Consider the following 24,857-nt stretch of genomic DNA (forward strand, 5'->3'; position numbering starts at 1 on the left):
CATTTTGTTTTTGCTTGATAAATGTATTCATTGCTTTTGAATGCTTATTCTTGGTTATACTTATGAATGGCAATTATTAGGTTACCTAGGGTAACTTGATACTGCAGAATAATACTCCATAGTTCTTGGAAGTAGGGCTAGGGCATTGCAAAAGCAACTGGGTAGCATGTTTTCCAAGGGTGGGTTAATTCAGGAGTCATTTACTAGAAGGGTGTGGATGTTGGAATAAATGAATGTATCTAAACTGCCAGATTGGGTCAAGACACTTGGAAAGCACATGTAGTTGATTTGCAATGGTCTGAAAGAGTCTAGCAACCCTTGCACCCCCTTTCCCTCTGTCCCTTCCCCAGCCTAGTAATTGTACTAGTTTCACTGTCGTCCTGCAGAGTTTCACTGTTTGTATCACTCTTTATCACCTTCCCCACAGCCAACAATGGACCATTGTGGGCTTCACCTTTCCTTGATCATTGCTGCTTTTTGCATACTGGATCTTTCATTAATTTGTTCTATGTACCTTCTATATCTCTAATTTCTCTTTCCCCTGACTCTCCATCTGAAGAGGGGTCTCGACCCGAAACATCACCTTCTATTCTTTTTCTCCATAGATACGGCCTGACCCACTGAGTTACTCCAGCTTTTTGTGCCTATTTTCGGTGTTATATATGCATATGTCCTGAAATGGAACAATTAAATTCTTTCTTGCATAGTACACTACTATAAACATCAAAAAGTTCAGTAAATATAAAAAACTATAATAATGCATAATAATTATAATAGTGCAATAAACAATAATAGTACACTAAAATAATAGTGCAACAAACAATATGTGCACAATGTAATAGCGCAATAAACAATAACAGTGCCCTAATAATATTGCATTAATAATAATTGTGCAACAAACAAAAATAATAACAAGAATGCCTTCCTGATTTAGGATCAATACATACACATGATTATTAACACCGAGCGGGTAACATATTTTGTGATATGCGAGTCAGGTCATGGGTCATTCAGGATAAACATTCTCACCAACTGAGCTGTGTGTGTACGGATCTGCATTTCATACGTATTTTCCAGTTTTGCTTCTTCAAGGTAAGAAAACACTGCTTTTAAATCTATTAAGGTGTATTTATGGTTCATTTGTCCAAAACTACGATGATTTTGGTAGTTTTATTGCTTTATGCTTCGGTGAGTGAGCGAGATCGTGATGATGAATAAAAAACACTTTTTAATTGTTTTTGTTGGGGGGGGGGGAAGAGTGCAATGAAATAGCTATAGGCCTTGCCTTCTTTGTAGCCGCTAAGCAGGCGAGACTTCAGTGAAGTAGCTGGCTGGTTAGGCTCATAACTGGAAAGATGATTTGACAGCTCGACGATGGATGTGGGAGGCCAGCAGTTTAGTCCTTCCGATTCTCCAAGCCACCCATCTTTCAGTTCGATCGGGAAGAGTTTTTTCTCCACATTTCAAGATTCCTCTATTGATCAGCATGACGGCATTTTTCTTCACTGGCAGTCGGTAGCACGGGCTTCATTCATGTACGATGCAGCGTCAGCAAGAACAGCGAGTTTCTCTTTTCGTCCTGTCTTTTTCAACCCTGTCCGCTAAAAAATGCTTCAAAGCTTCACTTTCCATCGCAGAAAATCATCCAATGTCATATCCTCGTAATTTGGGTCAGCCATAACCAACATAAGATTCAAAGAAGACGAAAACTCAGACTGAAAATGGCTCAGAGTTTATACTCGTTCACTCACTTTTTTGTTATCCCGAATGACCTTTGACAAATCTCATGATTCCTTGCGTTTATCGAGATACCGAACTCGCTTATTGGGATGAGAAATCATGTCACCCATCCCTTTAATGTTTGGCCACTCGCCCAAGAGCGGCCCTCGCCTTTAATTCGCGCCCATGGATGCGGCGCAACCTAACCTGCTGGCCGTGAGATGAGGCGTGTGATTGGTGGGATTCCCTCCCCCCCCCTCCTCGTGCCGTTGGCTGCAAAGATCGTAGAGGAGCTGCTCTAAGATGTTTGGTTGGCTGCGCCGGCCGTCAGTCGTTGCCATGGGGACGGGGTTTGGTTGCGGTGCGGGCGGAAGCGCGAGCCGGACCTTCATGAAGCTTCTCGGCGAGAATGTGAGGCTCGGCCGCCGCGGCGCGACGCGACCCGACCCGACCCGACCCGACCCGGCTCGGCTCCACTCCACCCGGCCCCGGGCACCGGGCCGCTGGCAGCGCGCAGCCAGGACCGCTGTGGAGGGGGTGACACACACACACACACACACAGGCTGTGGGCAACGCGAACCCTCGGGGGAGGCAGCGGGGAGAGGGGAGGGAGAAATGCGCGCACACACCTACACCCTTCGGTGGAGTGGGGAGGGACACACACCCCACACGCACACATACACATACACATACCCATACACACACACACAGCGGGGTGTCACGCTTCAGAGGGGAGGGGGGGACACACACACACACCCACCCACCCATACACATACCCACATACACACACAGCGGGGTGATACCATTCAGAGGGGAGGGACACACACACACACCCACCCATACACATACCCACATACACACACACAGCGGGGTGACACCATTCAGGGGGGGTGTCACCACACACAGCGGGGGTCACCCTTCAGAGGGGAAGGGGAGGGGGACACACACACACACCCACCCATACACATACCCACACAGCGGGGTGTCACCCTTCAGAGGGGAAGGACACGGGGACGCACCCATACACATACCCACACACCCACACAGCGGGGTGACACCCTTCCCACACACCCACACAGAGGGGAGGGGATGGACACACACGCACCCATACATATACCCACAGACCCACACACAGTGGGGTGTGAGAATCTCACCATTCAGAGCAGAGGGGAGGATAGGACACACAGACTGGGGTGTGATGGTGTCTCATCTGTCAGAGGAGAGGGAAGATACACATGCACACAAACACAGTTAGGTGTTAGCGTCTCTCTCTGCAGAGGAGGATAGGGACACACACGCAATGGGGTGTGAAGGTGTTTCATCTTTCAGGGTGGGGGAGGGAGAATAGGGACACACACAGGCAAAGGAGGGTTTCACCCATCAGAAGGAGAGGACAGGGACGCAATCACACCAACTACACACCGCTTTGGTGAAAGTGTCTAGAAAAGTCTCGGTAAAGAACACACACACAGTGAGGTCTGATAGTGTCTCACTCTTTGGAGAGAGGATTGAGACAAACACACGCCAACTACATGTTGCTCTGCGGACAATGTCTGGCCCTATGGAAACCCCCTAGGGAAGAACACGAACAGTGAGATGTGATAGTGTCTCATTCATCAGAGGGGAAGGACAGGGCCACACACACACTGACTGTCTGAGGACAATGTCTGACCCTATAGAAGACCCCCAGAAAAGGACGCGCACATACCAACACAAGTAGGTTGCGATGGTGTCTCACCCTTCAGATGGGAGCGATGGGGTCATACACACCAGCCTACACACTGTTCTGGGGACTGTCGGTCCAAATATTATCCAGCGACGAGAAATAGGGACACAGCAACCTGCACATGCTCTGGGGACGTTGACTGACCCAATACAAGTTCCCATGAAATGACACAAACACGTGTCCAGAGACACCGAGTGGGATGTGATAGTGTCTCACCCATCAGAGGGTGTGGGGACAGTGGCTGGCAAATAGAAGACCCAGGAAAAAGGAACACACACACACACACAAGAGTGCGTCATCTATCAAAGTGTGTGTGGGGGGTAGGGATAAGGATACACTCACACACACCACTGTGGGGACTGTCTGGCCTAATAGAAGAAATTTGGGAAAAGACACATGCACACACACAAACACGCATGTGGGAAGAGACACCAAAGAGGGTTGGGGGAACATTTCACCTATCATAGATAAACATAAACAGACACCAGGGCGGGGGAGAATTAATGTGCCTCGCCCATTGGAGTGACACATGCATTAGGGTTGTGAAAGAGATAGGGAGCTTCTTTTACACGGACTATAGTGAGATATACACAGGAAGTGTAAATAGTAGCCAATATACACAAATATGTAGACAGGATAACACTGACTGAGCCAAGAGAGAGGGAGGGGAGACAGAGAGAGGTGGAAGGGAATGCTCTTGTCCAGAAACATAAGAGAGGAAACAAGTGCCCAGGGGCTGAGAGAACTCAGTTGTTATTGTGCAAACTATTCATTGTAATCGTCTGCATTGCAGCCATTGCGTTGGAAAGGTGTTTGGAACGGTGACATTACCCTTTGGATACTGCTGCTTTTGAACTGCTGATTGTCAGCCTTTCTGTCGCGAACCATGGGCCTCCCGGCACTGGAGTTCAGCGATTGTTACTTGGACAGCCCGCAATTCCGGGATAAAATCAAGTCTCACGAGGCAGAGCTGGAAAAAACAAACAAGTTCATTAAAGCTCTGATTAAAGACGGAAAAGCATTGATTCAGGCGCTGAAAAGTAAGTTTTTAAACACAATCATTGATTTAACTGTCACGATATGCGTTTTTCAAAGTTGAATTTATTGAAATAATGAAAGATTTTGCTAAGTTTCTGTACCTATACCTTGTAATGGATTAGTCATTTTGTAATAACAAAGATCAGAAAATTGAAATGAAAAGAAAGTGTCACGATTAAGGCTACTGCACTCACAATGCAAGCACAATGCAAGCACCTTTATTGTCTTCTGATTTAGTTTGGTGGAGATAGGTACTAGCTGTGGGATGCAGGTTGGGTAAACATTATTTCTCTTTAAAATTAGACTGATAACAACACACCAGAGTATTATAACTACCTTAGAGCATTGCAACTTCAACTATTCACTTATAACAGTAGGAAATGCTTACTTAATCCTGCATAATCTGTTTCAGAAAAAATATGTTTAAAATGTAAATATGTAGCCCACATCAGTTGAAAGATTACTTCCATCTGTATAAATGTTTTTATTTATATATAAGTACAACATGTATGTCCTATATTTTATATGATTTTGAACTTGGTTTCAGTTTGGTACATAAAATTCAGTATGACAAAATCAAATAATTGATTGCAAAACCACGATGCAACACTTTGAAGTGTAACTTATCCGTTGTCAGAAATAACAATTACAAATTTGAATATCATTAATGCAAGTTAATGTATATGTTCACGCTGAAAGTAATCCTTTAACATCAATCTATGCAATGTAATCAAAAATATACATGAATTATCACAGTATATACACATACATAACATTTTAGTTGATAACCGTGTAATAATTATATTCAAGATTACATTTTAAATGTCTTGAGGATTTTGTTTTTGGGCTGTTAAAAGTCATATTATCTATCGCATGTTATTTTTAAGTAACATACTGACTGGCTGTGTTTCACAGAGTTGGCAAAGCCATTGCTTTTTGTCTTCTCATTTCCCACAAACTGACCTTAGATCCATTGTATTTACTTTTGCTACAATCCTGTACTTCATCTTTGTTCTGAGATCCAGGCTGTTGAATTAACAGTTGAAATTGATTTTCTATCATTTTGCATTCAAATTATAAATGATTAATCTTTCTTAAACCTTATAACGTTACAATCTCACAATCTCTTTGTTCTTAAAGATGTTCTTGATAATTTTGGTTGCTTTTGAAATCTTCCAATGTTTTTGAAATATTTGGGAACCTTAGAACTTTGTTTCTGAGCAAACGTCTGACATTAATTATGGTTTATTTAATATTTTGTGTAGTTGAACTTGAATTGCATGTTAATCTATCAAAATTGGAGAATTTGTACTGCAGAATAATATTTTTAAAATCAAGGAACAACTTTGAATTAGACTATTCCATGTTACCACATCTGATAAGTTTGACACTGCCATTGGCCAACATGTCCCAGTTACCATCCTGAGCTAGTCCTATTTGCTTGCCTTTGGCCCATATCCCTCCAAACGTTTTCTATCCAAGTACATGTCCAGATATGTTTTAACTGTTGTGATTGTACTGTCAGCTTGTTCCGTACCCACACCCTCTTTGTGAACAAGTTGTCCCTCAGATTCCCTTTAAATCTTACCCCTCTCACCTTAAATTTATACCCTCTAGTTTAGATTCTTCTAGCTGGGACCATTCACCTTTATCTAGGCTCCTCTTTATTTTGCAGACCTCTATAATATCATCTCTCAGCCTTCCAACCCTCAGTGAAAAGTGGAAACAGTCAGCCCGTGGGAACCTTTGCAATAGCAAGGTTAAATTGAAGGCTGTATTATTGATTAAAAAAAGAGAGGTCAGAGAGCAGTGCAAACTGTCATTTGTTCCTAGCTGGTTTTCTGTTTGTCTTGAAGGTTTGTGTTTGGTCAATTCCATCTGCTTTTTAACGTGGAGTACAGCTATTCCCTCAAAGCATTGAAATCCGTTGAAGAGATTAACTCTTTGGCTGGACGACAGCTTCACTACACCAGATCAAAGATTTAATTCTCTGCAGAAAACATAAGCTTTACTCCTTTTGTGGCATGTTTAAACAAGTAGCGTTAACTCAATTTGTAAATTAAGGTTTAGTTACAAAATTTGAATTATAAAATGTCGAGTATTGCCGCTGTTAGGAGAATAGGCAAGTATAAATTAGAGGAACAATTAAGTTTAACCTTGTAAAAACAGGATTAAAAAATTGTCGCATAATAGCTGAGAGCAATTCACTTTCTGGAGATGCTATATCACGTTGGCATCTGTTTTAATGTCAAGCATGGTCATTGAAGCTTTGTGGCTCTACACATGTTGTAGAGTTTGATCTGAAGACGTCTCCTTTTCTGTTTTCAGATTTTGTTATGTTCTACTTTGCAAGTACTAGCATGAAACCAAAATATTAAAACTCCATTGCAGGGTGTGTCAGCAGGTGACTGGCATTGTGCTGTTTGGAAATATAATTTTGTGAAATTGTTAACTTTGTTCAAACCACAGGTAGTTTGTATCCTTGAATTGAATAAAATTGCTTTGCTGCCGTGAGCATTTTAGTTGCCGTGAAAATGTTGATTTCCCTATTTCCTTATGCCATAGCTGACCATTTCTGCCCATTGAATCGGTCAGCATATCGATCAATCCCATTTCCTCACAGATCTTCCTTGCAATCTTCTCAGCTCTTCCAAATTTTACTACTCGTCTGCAAACAAGTGCAAAACACACTAGCTAATTAACTAACCTGTATGTCTTTAGCACTTGGTTGGAAACCCCTTTGGTCACATGAAATGTGGAAACTGCACAGCGCCAGAACCCAATATCAGATTGAACCCTGGTTGTTGAAATTATGAAGTAGCAATTCCTGGTTTTTGAAGATTCAGTCCTTGATACTCATTTTTGCAACAAATTAACTTGTAATTTAGAACCAAGAAGGTTTTTATGATTAGAGCAACTACTGTTGTCTTTTTCTTTTGCGAGATGACATGCGACTGTTGCAAATTCAGGGCTTTAACCATAATTAATGTCTGACTTTTGCTTCAATACTAGAATACAAGTTCTAAAGTAGCTGAAACTTTATGTAGATGGAGATATCAGTATTATCCAGCAGCGAACTGTATGTATGAGTACATCTTGTGTTCTGAACTGGGTATTTGTATCAGCCGTGGGTGTGCTTCAATGAATTTGCCAGCAGATTGGGGAGAAACCCGAGATGAGGTAAATGAAAATGATTTAGAATGGCAATTATGTCAGTTAGATTAGCCATTCCATCACATATTTATACACTGGAAATCCAATAGGTTTCGAGCTGGGCAGAGTGGGCCATACCAAAATTATGACTTTCCAGCAGCAGTTAACGTTTGTCTCAGTATGTGCCGCAGGGAAGAGCCGTGGAGCATAGAGTCCTATGTTACTCAGCTGTTCATGGTAAACTTCGATAAGGAACATTGCGTCCCTAATTTTGGCAAATGCACAGTTCTTGATGGTGTGGACGATCAATTTCATCTGCGCTGTAGCCGTCTCAAGAGGTGTGTGTGATAGAGTTGAGGATCCCATTGTGTGTAAAGCAGGAGGGGCCATCTCAGTATCAGTCTTGCTGTTTTCTTGTCTTATCTAACTTTGACATTCGGGAACCATCCAGCAGTATCCAACATTTTCTGCAGGAGGACCTCCAAGCCAATGTTGTCAAAGGTGCTTTTCTGTGGAAAGTTTTCTATGAAGTGCAGAAACTGCAAGGTCCAACTGAATGGAATAATGCCCGGCAATGAAGCTGAGCCCATTCTCTGAAACATTGGGGACAAGTAGAACCTCAGCGTGTACCCACACTTCGTGTTTGCACACTCTGGCTCTACTCGTAGGTTTATGCATTCACTCACAAACAGTGGTCATCAGAATGAGGGCTACATTGGATATATCTTTTCTCTGGAGATCTGTACATTATCATAAAATTGAATCCATTTTGGATCAGCAGATGAAATGGAGACATAAGGAACTGCAGATTCTGGAATCTTGAGTAAAACACAAAATGCTGGGTCAGGCAGCATCTCAGGTGGACATGCTGAGGCAATGTTTCGGATCGGAAGATGGCTCAAATGATTGCAGTGGCACAGGAGTAGGGTATATGCTGCATCTGCACCATGTTTGGCATTACCAAATTACTTCACACCTGATGACCAGGCTTTTTTCCACCATTGAGAGGTAGTATTGTTCCCACATTCCCAATGTAGAAACAAGGAACTGCCGATGCTGGTTTACCATGGAAAGACACAAAATGCTGAGTCAGGAAGCATCCCTGGAGAACATAGGCAGCTGACATTTAGGGCCAAGACTTGCATTCTTTCTCACATTCCCAACTTCTTTCATTTTGGCTACCTACACCAGCCAATTCTTGCTGCTCCTGGCTGGATGGTGACTTTGGTTCACCTTTTCTACCAATGGATTTGGAAAATTTTATTGTAAGATTGTTCATAAATTGTTCCAGTGACTAGAAGTGTCTACTTCGGTAGTCTAGATGTTAGAAGCAAATAGGAGGAGAGGGGTCATTCCTTAATCATCTGGGTTCTAATTCCTAGTAAGCTCTATCCAACAACATTGTGGAAGTACCTTCATTGGAGCAGTTTAAGAAGATGCTTCCCTATTACCTTTTTTTTAGTTTAGTTCAGTTTAGTTTATTGGCATGTGTACCGAGGTACAGTGAAAAGCTTTTGTTGTGTGTTAACCAGTCGGCAGAAAGACTATATGTGATTACAATCGAGCCATCCACAGTGTATCTATGATCGCTGATAAAGGTGCATGATAAAGGGCTATTACTAATTCTGGTTAGTGATGGGCATCAAATGCCAGCCTTTACAGCTATACTCACATCTCAAAAATTAATTTTTTTAAATCATCTCTTTTGAAAAGGTATCTTTATTTTCTCTATTTTCTTTTCTAAAATAATTCACAAAGCCAAAACTATATGTCATCACGTGAAATGTTTGAGGCACAGAGGAGAAGAAATTGAATTGGTGGTGCACACATATAATTTTGTATCTATTCTAATATCCCAAACAATTACATTATATCTAATAGTTTGTGATTGTCAATAAAGAGCATAAAATAATTTGGGAAGGGTGTAATTGTTTGGAGTAAAGTACTTCTTTGTGGCAGAGGTTTAGCTTAAGTGCCAAACGGAGATGAAGGTTCACGATTAGTGGAAGAAAGCAATCGAGCTGTGATAAGTGCGATTCTATCTGTTGGATAGAATTTGCCAGGATTTAGAGGCTATCAAAAATGTGTGCGTTGGAACTCATAATGAGGAACAAAGACCGGAAAAAAGAAAGAATTGTATGCTGATTGAAATGTCTTTTAATTTTGAAATATGAATATATATTTTTTGAAGTTCACAGAACTATTGTACTTATACTACAGAGATTGTAATGCATTAAAAAAAAACTTATTATATATTTATTATTTTTTAAATCAACAGATATTAAACACCTCATTGATTTATATAAATACAACTATTGTGGAACATTTACCCCAACAAATTTTTGAGCTAACTTTTTCATAACTTGATTTGAACAAATGAGACATGGAGTATTGGCATGGAAAGACATGACACATCTGTAATTTCTGATAAGATGTACAGTTGTTTTCTTTAAATTGAAAGAAGACCATGATAACCGCAACACACTGCTGAATGTATTGGGTTGTTCACTTCTTTATAATCAAAATTGAATAATCTATTCATTCTGTAGCTTAGTAATGGCTTCTGAAGCTGTTCATTCTCCAGAAAGAGTTTAAATAAATGGTCTTTTTCAAAACCAAGTTATTTGTTTTTATTGTAAATTTCAATCAAGCTAAAAAAAAATAATGTGTTAGGGGCACAAACTTGTATAATTTTAAGGTAACAAGATCTACAAGTTCAGCTTTGCATGAGGCAAGCAACTATGCTGAAGATTGTACAGTATCAAGTTTCAGAGTAATGATAGATTTAGTGCGTTGATCAGTTATTTATAAAAATTCCTGTTTAAAATTAGAACTTTAGTAATAGGAGTGAAATGGATATCTGTTTCAGATACAGAAATAACCAGCATGTGCAAAGCTGTAAAATTTGTCTTGCTAGTGGAGAGTCCTATAATCCTTGGACTAAAATGGCCAAGAAGGAATTCTGGCAACTTCAATTATACTACACTGCTGTATGCTTCAAAATTTGAAATGTTATGGTTAAATTGCCTTTTGATTTTTTAAATGTTTGTGATAAATTAGAAACCTAATGCTATACTGTAGCATCGTTTTGGCCAATTTGATAATCCACCACGTTATCTATGGTGATACAAATTGTGGTCAAAATCTGTAAGCTGCGATCATAGTGTGATTAAAATGATTCAGTTGCTACATCAGATAATGATCACCTGTGGTCTACAGTTATGTTAATCACTTTATCACAGATTTTTTAATAAAGTTAGTTATGCCAGCCATACATTGCACAGAACTTTGAAAGCAAGTCAACGTGTTAGGGTTGACATTTCTAAAAAATTTGTTACGTTATTTTACAAATCATCTTCAAAGGAAAAATAACTTGTCACAATTAGCTGATCACACAATACTTATGTTAGAATTGAATTGAAAATCTTTTCTCATTGGCATTGCCCATCGTGAACTGCAGGCAGTAAATGAATCCAAGCACATCTTTTTGATTCTTGAAGGTGATCGTGCCGTGCTCTGCTCTGGGGACAAGGATGCGTGTTTGAGTAATGAAATAATTTTGCTGGTCACATTCTTTTGATATTTAAGCTGTGATGTGCAAAAATAAAAGCTTACTGTTTATCTCTGAACTTATAATACTTATAAATTAAATGTCAGTTTTATTTAAAACTTTTTTTGACAAATTTATGCGTATTGAATGTGAACCAGTAATGATAATTTTTCTTAACCTTAGAGCAATGTCAGGTTGTCTCTGCTTTGCTCAGCATTCATGTTTATGCTAAATACAAATTTGAGATGAGATTTAGGCCAGGAATTTAAAATTACCTTCAGCAAATTTTGAAGGTCTCTGAAATGATTAACGTAATCAGACACTGATGTCCATTTGTATTTGAAAGGTGTGTTTATTCAGGTAGTTTTTAAACATTAAACTTATGTGTGCAGTACAAAAACAAGAAAATAGAACAGTGCAGCGAAAAACAGGCCCTTCAGCCCACAATGTCTGTGTCGAACATGATGCAAAATTAAACTAATCCCTTCTGCATGCTCATAATCCATATCCCTCCATTTATTCACACGCCTCTTAGATGCCACCATTGTATCTGCTTGCACCACCCCGCGACAGCACATTCTAGGCAAGAGAAAACTTGCCTTGCACCACCCAGGAATGAGTGAGTTAACGTATGATGAGCATTTGACGGCACTGAGCCTGTATTCGCTGGAGTTTAGAAGAATGAGGGGGGACCTCATTTGAAACGTACTGAATATTTAAAGGCTTGAATAGAGAGGATGTGGAGAGGATGTTTCCACTTGTGGGACAGTCTAGGACGAGAGGTCATAACCTCAGAATTAAAGGATGTCCTTTAGGAAGGAGATGAGGGGGAATTTCTTTAGTCAGAGTGGTGAGTGGAATTCTTTGGCACAGAAGGCTGTGGAGGCCAAGTCAATGGATATTTTTAAGGCAGAGATAGGTAGATTCTTGATTAGTATAGGTGTCAGGGGTGATAGGGAGAAGGCAGGAGAATAGAGTTCGGAAAGAGGGATAGATCAGCCAAGATAGAATGTCGGAGTAGATTTGATGGGTCGAATGGCCTAATTCTGCTCTGATCACATGGCCTTATGACTCTCCATTAAACTTTCCCCCTCTAACCTTTAAAATACACTCTATTATTTGATATTTCCACTCTGGGGGACAAAAAAGATTCTGACTGTCCATGCTATCTATGCTTCTCATAATTTTATAAACCCCAATCAGATCTCCCCTCAGCCTCCAACGTTTCAGAGAAAACAATTTGTTAACTTGCTCATTTGAAAACATGAGAAATTAGTTAAATTTGCTGATCCCATAATTTGTAGCCCAAAGGCTATACACCTAAGCGCACATTTTCATGAGTGAAATAATTAATCTACAAATCAACATCATTAACAGGCCATAAAAACAAAAAAAACTGCAGAAACTGAAGACGCTCAGCAGATCAGGCCGCATCTATGAAAGGCAATATATCTTAAATATAATTAATGTGAAAATTTATGTTTGATTTCTTCCCTGGTATTTCCATGTGACTTTGAGTTTGAGGTGAGTTTGCTTTAGCTTGGTAATGCTGTTAAAATTGTTGGCATGAGATTAAAGCATTTTTCTCCACCTTTATACTTCTGCCAGGTCCTGTTGCTAATGAATGGAGGATAGTATGTTAATAAAAGTTCTATATTTTGGCTTTTAGAATCTCTTGTCTAATTGAAATTGCAAATAGATCATTTTTACTTCCACTCTTCTCTAATGTGTCATAACTTTACTGAGTTTCTTTTGTGCTCTATTGCACTGTGGGAATGCATAAATTAGCTAATTTACATTTTCTTTGTTAACCAAAATAAGCTTTTAAAAAAATAATAAATGAACACTACATATGTTTAGATAAATGTACTGTGTTCGTGCAGTTTTTTAAAAAGAAACAAATAAGTTTAATCTTTCGCTCTGCAGTTTTGAAGCTGTTTTAAGATTTGTTTTGGAGGGTAGAAAAACCAAGCTCAATTCCAGCCTGTCAATACTGTTTCATTAGCACGTAAAATGATTCAAACTAATACAAATGCAGTAGCTTACTACAGGGCCAACCTTTGTTCTTTATTATTATACTTGAATATAGCTTTGGCATTTGAAAAAAAAGCTTTGACCTTGCTTTAGTGGCTAATAAGATAGATTGTTGCAAATCCATTTTCTGTTCTGAGCTTTTCTTAATTCAGTAGCATTATTGGATTGTTTTCTTCATTTTAAAGCCTTGTCGCTGACCTGGTTGAGACTGGGATCTGCAGGCAAGTGGTTAAGGTTGAGACCTTGGTGAACTGCATAGCTGATGCTGTATCATGTGTAAACCAACCTTTGGAGCAGCTTTTAGTGATTTATACTTTTTAGGTGCAGGTTTCATTTGAAGCTTTGAGCAAAGTTAAAATTATGAATGATTGAATCTGAGCAAAACTTTAGAGGCACCATAAAACATTTGTAATAGAAAAGAATCTTAGCTGACTATATTGTGCTATTGCTCAAGTCTAGACTAAGGGCAGCTTTAACATTTTTTAATACTGCATTAAATTAATTGGACTCGGGGGAATTATGCTGTTGCCAATTTATATATGATGGAAATATCAAATGAGTACCTGCAATTTGTGGAATTAAATGCTACTTATTAGCATTTATTAAAAAAGTGATTTGTGTGACTTCTTCATTAGTTTTCAGAATAATTACTAATCAAATTACTTCTGAAAACTGGTTATGCAGCATCTCTTGCCTAGCATACTAATGTGATAACTCTAGTTAAAATACATGTAATTTAATAATTGACAGTGCACACACCTTCATGATAATAGTGCTCATTACAGGTGTTATTGTTACATCATGTTCAGTCGCATTGTCTGATTAAAATAGGGCAGTAATGGAGACATTACGCACTGTGAGATTTAGATGGATGATTGATGTTGTTGACCTTTGGTTTTACAGTTTAGGTTGCTATTTAGTCTTTTGTCGGGCAAGACTGTGCAAATTGATTACAGTGAATCATTTGTTCCCTGATTCATTATCAATTTATTCGAGTTGGATATTAGGCCATTAGCTTACTTAGACTTTTAATCTGCTTGTAGTTAATTGCATTTTAATATCTATATACTTAAAAGTCTGATCTTGGATGTGCGTGTATTTATTTGTTTGTTTGTGTATAATCACATCTTCTCGAAAAAACGACATGCTAACAGTAACATTTTTACATATTCTAGTAGAGATTTTTCCCGTGGTCCAAAATCTGAAAATGTAATGCTTTATTTCTCGAGTTATTACTGAAAATGTTCAAAAATCTGACAAAACTTTGAATTTAAAAGCTACTGTCTTTAGCTGATGATGTCACAATGGGTCTGCATGCCCTCTTCCTCGTGCCATGAGTGACATGAGTGGGGGGTGGTTTGTGTGTGTGTGGGGGGGGGGGGGGGGGGTGGTTAGTGTGTGTGTGAGACGCTGCAGGCCGCTCCCCACCCCGCAACTGCGCGTTGAGGGGACGGGACCCAATGGGTCGCACTTGGTCTACATTATTGTTAAAAATATTGATTCCAGTTACAGAGGTCATAGGTCCAATGATTCAATGGTACTTTATGGTTGCATGTACCTAGATACAGTGAAATTCTTTGTTTTGCAGCATTTCAGTAAGATCATACTATACATAACCACACTCATACATAAGTAGAAGTGCTACAATGGTAGAGTAAGAATAGTCGATTTCACTGAGGCAGTACATAAAGAATCGGCATGTTTCTGATGCAATCTTGTACCTATTAAATGTTCTTCTTAAAAATATCAAGTCTTGGTCTTCAAGGCTGGTTGTCCTGGTGATGGCACTGAGGGTTCAGCCTAGCCTGGCGATGCTGTCGATGTCCTCTACTGTTGCTCTGCCTTGTCGTGCTGCTGCAGGCCATGTCCAATCCTTGCGCTCATCCAACCTCTATGGGGTCTCTAGCTACGCCCAATCCATGCGATCACTGGCTTTCATTTAAGAACAACCTTTGGCATGATTTGAAAGATGACTATAATCTCTTAAACTTTTTTTGCAATGTATCATTGTCATTTGATTTCAACCTTCTCTGAAAGCTAAGGCAATTTTATTTCTGAATATGAAAAATACCTATGGTTGCATATGGATTTGTAAAGGAAATGGAATATGACGAGGAATTGTGGAATGACAAAATAATGTAATGCCTAATCAACTTGAAAGGTGAAAAAGATGAACTGGAATGAAGCTGAAAGTATTCTTGAGGATTAGTTTACATTGAGAGAACTAGACCTGCAAATAAAAGCAAGAGGATAACGAGGGAGAGGGCAGGACCAATTGAGGATAAAGGATGGAATTTGTGCTTAGTCAGAGGATGTAGGCGGGGTACTAACCAAATACTTTGCTTTTGGTACCAATGAGAAGATTGTGGTGGATAATGAAATTAGAGTTGGGTATACTAATATGCTGGGGCATTTTGTGATCAGGAAGGAGGTGGTGCTGGTCCCTGAAGAGCATTAAGATGGACATGGGCCTTATAGTTACAGAGAAAATGTAGATCAAAATAAAGTGCAAGGGCCGCTATGAGGTAGGCAGATCGGGACTGTGCACTCTATGAGAGGACCGTTCAGCAGTGTGATAACAGTAGGGAAGAATCTGTTCCTGAATATGTTGGTATGTGCTTTCAAGCTTTTGTATCTTCTTACCAACGTGAGAAGGGACAAGAGAGAGTGACTATGAAGTAAATGATCCTTGATTGTGTTGGCTGCTTTCCTGAGTCAACTGAGTAGATGGAATAGATGGCGCAGAGGCTGGTTTGCCTGATGGACTTTGTTACATTCACAACTCCCTGTCATTTCTTGTGGTCTTGGGTAGAGCAGTTGCCAAACCAAGCTGTGAGGCTTTCTATAATGCATCTGCAGAAATAGGTAAGAGTCGTGGAATCTGTGCAATTCTCTACCACAGAAGCCAGTTAAGGCCAAATCATTAAATATATTTAGGATAAAAATATAAATGTATTCTTAAAGCCAAAGAGATCAAAGAATATGGAAAGCAAGCAGGAACAGTGTGCAGAATTGGATGATTAGTCATGACCATTTTCAATGATCTGGCAGGCCCAAATAGGTTGCCCTTTTTATTCTGCGTTTCCACATGCTTTGAGGTTGTGGTTCCCAGACAATTATTTCACAAGAGCAAAAACTGAAATTGGCATGAGTGTCCAACACGGTGCCATTTCAATGTAATTTATATACGCAGAATATCTTCTATTATGCTATGGTCTAATAAAGTTGAAACAAAATCAGTTTGTAATAGAATAACTAAAATCAATGGTCACTTGCTTAAAGAAATACTGCTTAAGTAATTTGAAATACTTAATTCTCTGAAAATCGGGTATCATGATCAAGAACTGTTTAAAGTCTTTTGTTTAATAATAATAATAATAACTTTATTTGTTAAGCACCTTAAAAACAACCAAAGCTGACCAAAGTGCTTTAAGAAGGAACTGCAGATGCTGGAAAATCGAAGGTACCCAAAAATGCTGGAGAAACTCAGCGAGTGCAGCAGCATCTATGGAGCGAAGGAAATAGGCAACGTTTCGGGCCAAAACCCTTCTTCTTAGTGGGTACACATTTTTGTGTACCCACTGTTTAAAGTCTGTTATTCTCCTCTGGATGAATGATATGCAAGTTCAGAAGCTTCAGAGAATTTAATTGGGCTAGGTTTTGAGTCCATAAAATTGTAGGGAGTGCAGAGGATGTTTATATATCCCAACGGCATATTTTAAATACATTTATCAAAGATTGTTGTTAAGGAGGGCTGCATGGCAATTAAACATTTCCTATTCAGAGCAATCTAGTTTTGTTTTGACAAATTAAGAGCACATTTCCCTCTCATGTTGTTAATAATAATGACTTTGTTCTTGATGTGGTATGTGTAAATGCTTCATTCAATTCCATTTTATTTTTTGATGTGGGAATAAGGAGTAATATTCAAATATCCTGATTTGCAGTATCAGCAATACAACTTTATTTGCAAGGATAAACTGGTCTGTTTGTGCCATTATCAAACTTGGCTAATATTGGCCTTTTCTCATCCATTAAATCAAGTTTTAGTGTTTTTAAATATATAGCATATTGTTGAGCTTAACAGTGATGTTGTTTGTGTTTCCCAACCCTTTCTAGGTCACAATATTAATATTGCATAATTTACGAGAATCAAAGCCATGTTTCCTTTGGATTAGAAACATACTGATCAAGATAGTAGTTGTAGACGCCTTCTGCAAATTGTTCCACAGCTTTACCACGTGCGGAAAACAAATAATATTGCAGAATCATGTACCTGAAATAAACTCAGAATTGTTGGATATACTCAGGCCGCTTTTGTAGTCTCAACACCCAGTGTTATGCAGATCATATCATTCAAGGCCACTGTGCTTTACCTTTCCCTTTGTTATCCTCCCACCGACTGCCCAAATCCAAGCATTTGATGTGTAGGAAGGAACTGCAGATGCTGATTTACACCGAAGTTTACACAAAATGCTCGAGTAACTCAGCGAGTCAGCCGCATGAAGTCCATGAGTTCTGCGTGGGTGCTGGAGATCGCCCCAAAACTTCACCTATTCATTTTATCCAGAGATGCTGCCTGACCAGCTGAGTTACTCCAGGATTTTGTGTCTATCCAAGTCTTTGATGTTACATTGTGTTACAGTTTCTTCGGGGAGCAACAACAATGAAGTAATTGTAGATAGACACAAAGCTGGAGTCACTCAGCGGGATAGGCAGCAGCTCTGGAGAGAAGGAATAGGTGACATTTCGGGTCAAGACCCTTCTTCAGTCTTGACCCGAAACGTCACCCATTCCAGGGCTGCCAACATTGGGTGAGAGTTGAGAGTGAGAAATTGCGAGGGAGCGTAGTGACCGAGGGGGGGGAGGGTGTGTTCCCCCCCCATAGTAGGCTCCAGAGGCAGCACCAACGCTCCCACTCACCCGGTCCGCTCCTGGCTCCGGGCCGGGGTTAAAACTCCATGGGGTGTGGACAGAGCGGTCGACGGACATAGAGCAGCCGGAGGTGAGGGTGGGAGGTGTGTGCTGTGCCTCGGGGAGGAAGGGAGAGGGGGATTGGTGCTGGTAGTTTGAAAGCCCTGCTTTAAACCAATCCCCTCTAGTGCTTGAATCACATATCCTGGGGAAAAAACTATGCATTCACCTGATATTCCCCTCATGATTTTTACTCACCTCTAAAACAATTTTTGCTTTATTTTGAACGTTCAGCACCCGCAGATATTTGAGGGTGAGAAATTTTTTGATCAGCGTGAGAGCATGAGAATTTTGTGAAATGCGTGAGTCTCGCGCTCAATGCGTGAGAGTTGGCAGTCCTGCTAATAATGCAAACATTTTATGCAAGTTCCAATTGTTTGGACAAAAATCACTTATTACTGCTTTATAACAGTTAAGTTACTTTAAGACCATTTCAGAAATGATGGCACTCATCAATCAACTAACAAATTAAAGCAAACTAAAAATAAATAACATGTTCCCTTTCCTGACTCTACCTCATAAGTACTTTAACGCTGTTAACAGAGCAAAGGGATATTAATCTCAAGAATCAAAATGGGGAAAGTGGGGGCAATTTTGCTTAAATGGTCATTCTAAACCCATTCAGATCTTCATAGAGTCAGAGTTATACAACATGTACGTGGCTGGCCCAATTTGCCCATAATGATCAAGTTGGCATTCTGCGTGCCCAGGGACTGGCTGCCATCCCCAGATCAGCTCGCGTCCCAGGGACTGGCTGCAGTTCTCAGGTCGGCTCGCCTGCCCCGACCCTGCGAAAACAAATTGAAAAAAAACGTGGTTTTTCGGGTTACGGGCCGGATTCAGCCTGTGTGCCGTAGGTTGCCGAAACCTGTCCTTGATGTTTGGCCTCATTGTGGTCTTCCCCATGTTTTACAACTGATTCACCTGGTTAGCTTTATCTCCGGCTGCTTCATGTTGTCGGCGGCTGCACATCCAACCAAGAAAGAATAGAAGAGAAGAGTTGCGACGTCACTCATAGCCGCCAACTGACGCGCTTCCCCAGACCGCACAGATCGTTGTGATATGGCGCACAAAGACAAACCGTGCAGGTACTGAAGACAGCGTGAAAATTCTGTCATCGGCGTGAGAATTGGCTGAAATGCGTGACTCTCACGCTCAAAGTGTGAGAGTTGGCAGCTCAGTCTAAGGCCAGGATGTGACAACAAATGTGCACACACACACACACACACACACACGGAGACAGACACACACACACACACACACAGGGAGACAGACAGACACACACACATGGGGAGACACACACACACACACGGGTAGACACACACACACACACACGAATACACAGACACACACACAGGGGGACACACACACAGGGAGACACACACACACACACACACACACAGGGATACACACGAGATACGCACACACGCACAGGGAGACACACATAGGGAGGCACACACACACACACGGACACACACACACACACACACCACACACACACACCACACCCCGGAGACACACAGGGAAACAAACACACACACCTTTCCTTTCCCCCCCTCCCTCCTCCCTCCTCCCACTCCCTCTCTTTCCTCCTCCCCCTCTCTTTCCTCACCATCCCTCTTTTTCCTCGCGCCCCCTCTTTCTCCCCTTTCTCCTTCCCTTCCTTCAATCCCTTACTACATTCGCTCCCCGTCTCTCTTTGCCTCCATCACTCCCTTATTTTTCTTTCTCTATCTCTCTCCCCTCCCGCTCTTTCCCCAGCCGCCCAATGGGGAGCCTGGCGGGCACGGTGTATTGGCGGTGCTGGTGCTGCCGTGTGAGTTGAAGGTCAGGAGGGAGGGAGGGAGCGAGGTTGCCGTGGCAGCCGGCAGAGCAGGGCTCGCAGACGGTGCACAAAAGCGCTGACACCCGCTGACCGGGACCGACGCGCTTCCCCAATCCGTGCAGATCGCTGTCATGTGGCGCAAAGAGACAAACTGCAGCAAAGATCCTATAGCTCCACTACAGCTCCGCTATAGGATCTTTGCTGTGCAGGGACTGAAGTCAGCGTGAGAATTGTGTCTTCAGTGTGAGAATTGGCTGAAATGCGTGAGTGTCACGCTCAAAGCGTGAGAGTTGGCAGCCCTGCCCATTCCTTCTCTCCAGAGATGCTGCCTGTCTCGCTGAATTACTCCAGCTTTGTGTGTCTATCTTTGGTTTAAAACAGCATCTGCAGTTCCATCTTACACAATGTTATGCAGGCAGATTTGTTAACTCTCCTTTATTTTCTCCTTTTGAGCTTGAGTTACACATTCATGGTTGACTTCCCACAATATACTTGCTGTAAACTTTTAAGTCATGCAATACTCTACTCCTTAAATTGTCCCATTCTTACAAACATTAATCCCATTCTTGCTCTGTTTGGGACCTATAATGACACTCAGTGAAATTATGGGCAAAAGTCCCAACTTTGTTTTAATAGCACTCAATTGCTTGGCCCTTCCCTATCCCTAAAATCCTCTCACCCCTTAAAACCTCTTGTTATCTGCACTCCTCCAGTCCACACTTAAGAACCTTTTGATTTTAGACAATAATGTTTTCGACTAATCTCAAGATATTTGTCTTCCTGGTTAGAAATGAACCGAATCTTGTAAATAAAGGAGTGGCGGTGGAAATTATTGAGATCTAGATTGTTTTCAGTTGCAGAGTTCTGATCCCAATGAAACTTTCATATCAAAATTAAATGAATATGAAGGGACTCGACCCGAAACGTCATCCATTCCTTCTCTCCAGAGATGCTGCCTGTCCCGTTGAGTTACACCATCATTTTGTGTCCATCTTCGATTTAAACCAGTATCTGCAGTTCCTTCTACAGTTCCTTCAAGATGGAAAAATTATGTTGTACATGTGATCATCAGTCAGGGCATTGAGTACAGGGATCAGGAAGTCATAGAACATAGATAAGTATCACACAGGAACAAATCCTTTGGCCCACAATGTCTGTGCCAAACATAATACCAAGATAAACTAACCACATCTACCAATACGTGATCGATACCCTCCATTCCCTGCATATCAAGACTTCAAGAGAGTTTATTGTCATGTGTCCCAGATAGGACAATGAAATTCTTGCTTTGCATCAGCACAACAGAATATAGAACGCATAAATACAGAACAGATCCGTGTGTCCATATACCATTGTATAAATAGATACCCACATCAATAAATAAACCAGATAAAGTGCAAATAGACAGATAATGGGCTATTAATGTTCAGAGTTTTGTTTGAGTTGAGTTTAATAGCCTGATGACTGTGGGGACGAAGCTGTTTCTGAACCTGGATGTTGCAGTCTTCAGGCTCCTGTACCTTCTACCTGAAGGTAGCGGGGAGATGAGTCAGTGGCCAGGATGATGTGGGTCCTTGATGATACTGCCAGCCTTTTTGAGGCAGCGACTGCGATAGATCCTCTCGATGATAGGGAGGTCAGAGACGATGATGGACTGGGCAGTGTTTACTACTTTTTGTAGTCTTTTTCGCTCCTGGGCACTCAAGAGACCGAACCAAGCCACGATGCAACCGGTCAGCATGTACTCTACTGTGCACCTGTAGATGTTAGAGAGAGCCCTCCTTGACATAACATCTCTCCGTAATCTTCTCAGGAAGTAGAGGCGCTGATGTGCTTTCTTTATAATAGCATCAGTGTTCTCGGACCAGGAGAGATCTTCAGAGATGTGCACACCCAGGAATTTAAAGCTCTTGACCCGTTGATATGAACAGGATTGTGGGTCCCCATCCTACCCCTTCAAAGTCCACAATCAGTTCCTTGGTTTTGCTGGTGTTGAGGGCCAGGTTATTGTGCTTGCACCATTTGGTCAGTCGATTGATCTCACTTCTATATTCTGACTCGACCCATCAGTGATACGTCCCACAACAGTGGTGTTGTCAGCGAACTTGATGATGGCGTTCGCACTATGACCGACTACGCAGTCATGAGTATAGAGTGAGTACAGCAGGGGGCTGAGCACGCAGCCTTGAGGTGCTCCCTTGCTGATTGTTATCGAGGCTGACACTTTTCCACCAATTTGAAGTCTGTGGTCTGTGAATGAGGAAGTCGAGGATCCAATTGCAGAGGGATGTACAGAGACCCAATTCTGAGAGTTTGATAACCAGCTTGGAGGGGATGATTGTATTAGATGCCGAGCTGTAATCCATGAATAACAGCCTGACATATGAGATTTTGTGACTATCCATGTGACTATCTAAAAGCAACTTAAAAAACACTGTCATATCTGCCTTCACCAGCACCCCTGGCATACACCACCCTCTGAATAAAAACTTGCCCCACACATCTTTAAACTTTGCCCCTCTCACCTTAAAGATATACCCTCTAGTTATTGTCCCGCTGGGTTATTCCAGCTTTTTGTGTCTTATCTTCAATAATTAAATGAAACTGGGATAAAATAAAAATCTATCTGGTTCATAAGGTCCAGAAGACAGTCTGGCAGCCTCATTAGGCTGAATCTTTCTTTTTCCTATTAAATTGTTTTTTAACTGCTTGCCAACCATTTGGGTCGAGACAGAATTAGGATTACCAATAAATCATCTTGCTAGTGGCTCTTAAACCTGCAATCAAATAAATGTAAGAAATAAAATGCAGTCCCAAAATGGCATTTAAATGACAGTTAATTATTAAGCAATTATGATTTTTCTAATCTTTTATTGAAAATGTTATAGTCTGGAATAAGTTGCAAATGTTGTCTGGTCTAATACACTCTATATTAATAGATCTTGAATACTATGTATTGAGAAACACAGAAGAAATTACGTTGGCCAATCAGCTCCTGGAGCTTGCTCCACCATTTGGCATGACTGATCCTCTATCATTAACTGAAACCAGTTTAATTTAACAGTTCAGGCAGCATAAAATTAACCAATGTCTTTGGGGCATTAACAGATGGAATTTAATCTTGAGAAGTATGAGAATGAGTATGGCAAGTCAAATAGGGTATGTGTACACTAAATGATAGGGCACTAGGCAACATTGGTCATTAGGATAGTGAAGAAAACATGTGGCGTGTCTGTTTTCATAGATTTGGGAAAAGAATATATTAATTGTGACAATACATTGCAATTTTACAAACCACTGAATAGGCTGCACTTGGAGTACTGGTGACTCCCACAAAATGGTCGTTTGGGTAGGGGAAATTCATCCTGAAGGAATTGACAAATCATTACCTAAAGAACTTGAGAGGCAGAATAGAATCTTTTAGGGTTTCTGTGAAAGAAAGTAATGAAGTGAAGATAAAATCAATACTTCTTCAACCCTCATTTCTTGATGCATGCACATGGCTTTGTATTGTAGAAAATTGAGCTAGAGATAGAGACCATTTTCTAGGAATGCAAACCTTACATAACACAGGGGTAATCTGCATAATGTGTATTTCTGATTGCCACACTATGTGAAGTATCTGATTGTGCTGGAAAGAATGCAGAAAAGATTCACCAAGATGATGCAACTTTAATTATGGGAAGAGAATGGATGGGCTGGGTTTGTTTTCTCTGGTGTGTGGGAAGCTGAGGGCGTGATCTGAGAAATATATAAGATTATTAGGCCCATAAATATAGTGGATAGTCAAACCATTTCCCCTATGTAGATTGGCAAGCTCTTTTTACAAAGTGAGTGGTTGATATCTAGGACACTCTACTGGAGGGGGTGGTGGAGATAGATAAAATTACAATGTCTAAGAGAGATTTAGACAGACAGATAGGCAATGCATAAAGAATATGGTCCTAATGCATGCAAAGGGAATTACTTTTGTTTAGTTTAGAGATACAGCGCAGAATTGGGCCCTTCAGCCTACTGAGTCCATGCTGACCAGCGATCATCTCGTACACTAGTTCTATCCTCAAATCCAGGGACAATTTACAGAAGCCAATTCACCTACAAACCTGCATGTCTTTGAAAATGGTTGCCATGACATGGTGGACCAAAGAGCCTGTTGCTGTGCTGTGTGACTTTATGACTCTTTAATGCTTTAATTTTTGTATTGAACCAAAATGGTTTATTGTGTTGGAAAACATGCATCAGAAATCAGTCTAATCCCAGGATGGTACAAAGCCATTAATGCTGATCTAATAACTTCAAAGAATAGAAATACTCAGTGACATCAGACTCTTGCAGCTCCTGACTATGCAGTTAGTCCTGTACCTAGCAACCAGAAGAAAACTGCATATTGAACATCTTTGGATAATAAATACTGAAGAAATGTCTTAACTTTCACTGCATTCCTGAACACTCTTCTGACAGCGCAGGCGTGCTTTTACTATAAATGTTGTGAAAGATCTTTACAGCATATAGGGGCGGCATGGTGGCGTAGAGGTAGAGTTGCTGCCTTCCAGTACTTGCAGTGTCAGAGATCCGGGTTCGATCCAGAGTACGGGGCTGTCTGTACAGAGTCTTTACGTTCTCCCCATGGCCTGCGTGGATTTTCTCCGAGATCTTCGGTTTCCTGCCTCACTCCAAAGACTACAGGATTGTAGTTTAATTGGCTTGGTATAATTGTTAATTGTCCCTAGTGTGTGTGTAGGATAGTGTTGGGGTGCAGGGCTCGCTGGTCTGTACAGACTCGGTGGGTCAAAGAGCCTGTTTCCGCGCTATATCTCTAAACTAAACTAAAACATATT

At 40.9% G+C, this 24,857-nt stretch overlaps 1 protein-coding gene across 1 annotated transcript in view; it reads left to right on the forward strand.

Annotated features, from left to right (window-relative positions):
* Positions 1–1,971: 1,971 nt before the first annotated feature.
* LOC129701769 (rho GTPase-activating protein 26-like) overlaps positions 1,972–24,857 on the forward strand; it is a 140,573-nt gene continuing 117,687 nt past the window's right edge. Inside the window, 2 exon segments of the mRNA XM_055643194.1 lie at positions 1,972–2,130; positions 4,239–4,485. Coding sequence (XP_055499169.1) covers positions 4,332–4,485 — 154 coding nt within the window. The 5' untranslated portion in view covers positions 1,972–2,130; positions 4,239–4,331.

Source organism: Leucoraja erinacea, chromosome 11 (genome assembly GCF_028641065.1).
Source record: "Leucoraja erinacea ecotype New England chromosome 11, Leri_hhj_1, whole genome shotgun sequence".
Classification (NCBI taxonomy): domain Eukaryota; kingdom Metazoa; phylum Chordata; class Chondrichthyes; order Rajiformes; family Rajidae; genus Leucoraja; species Leucoraja erinaceus.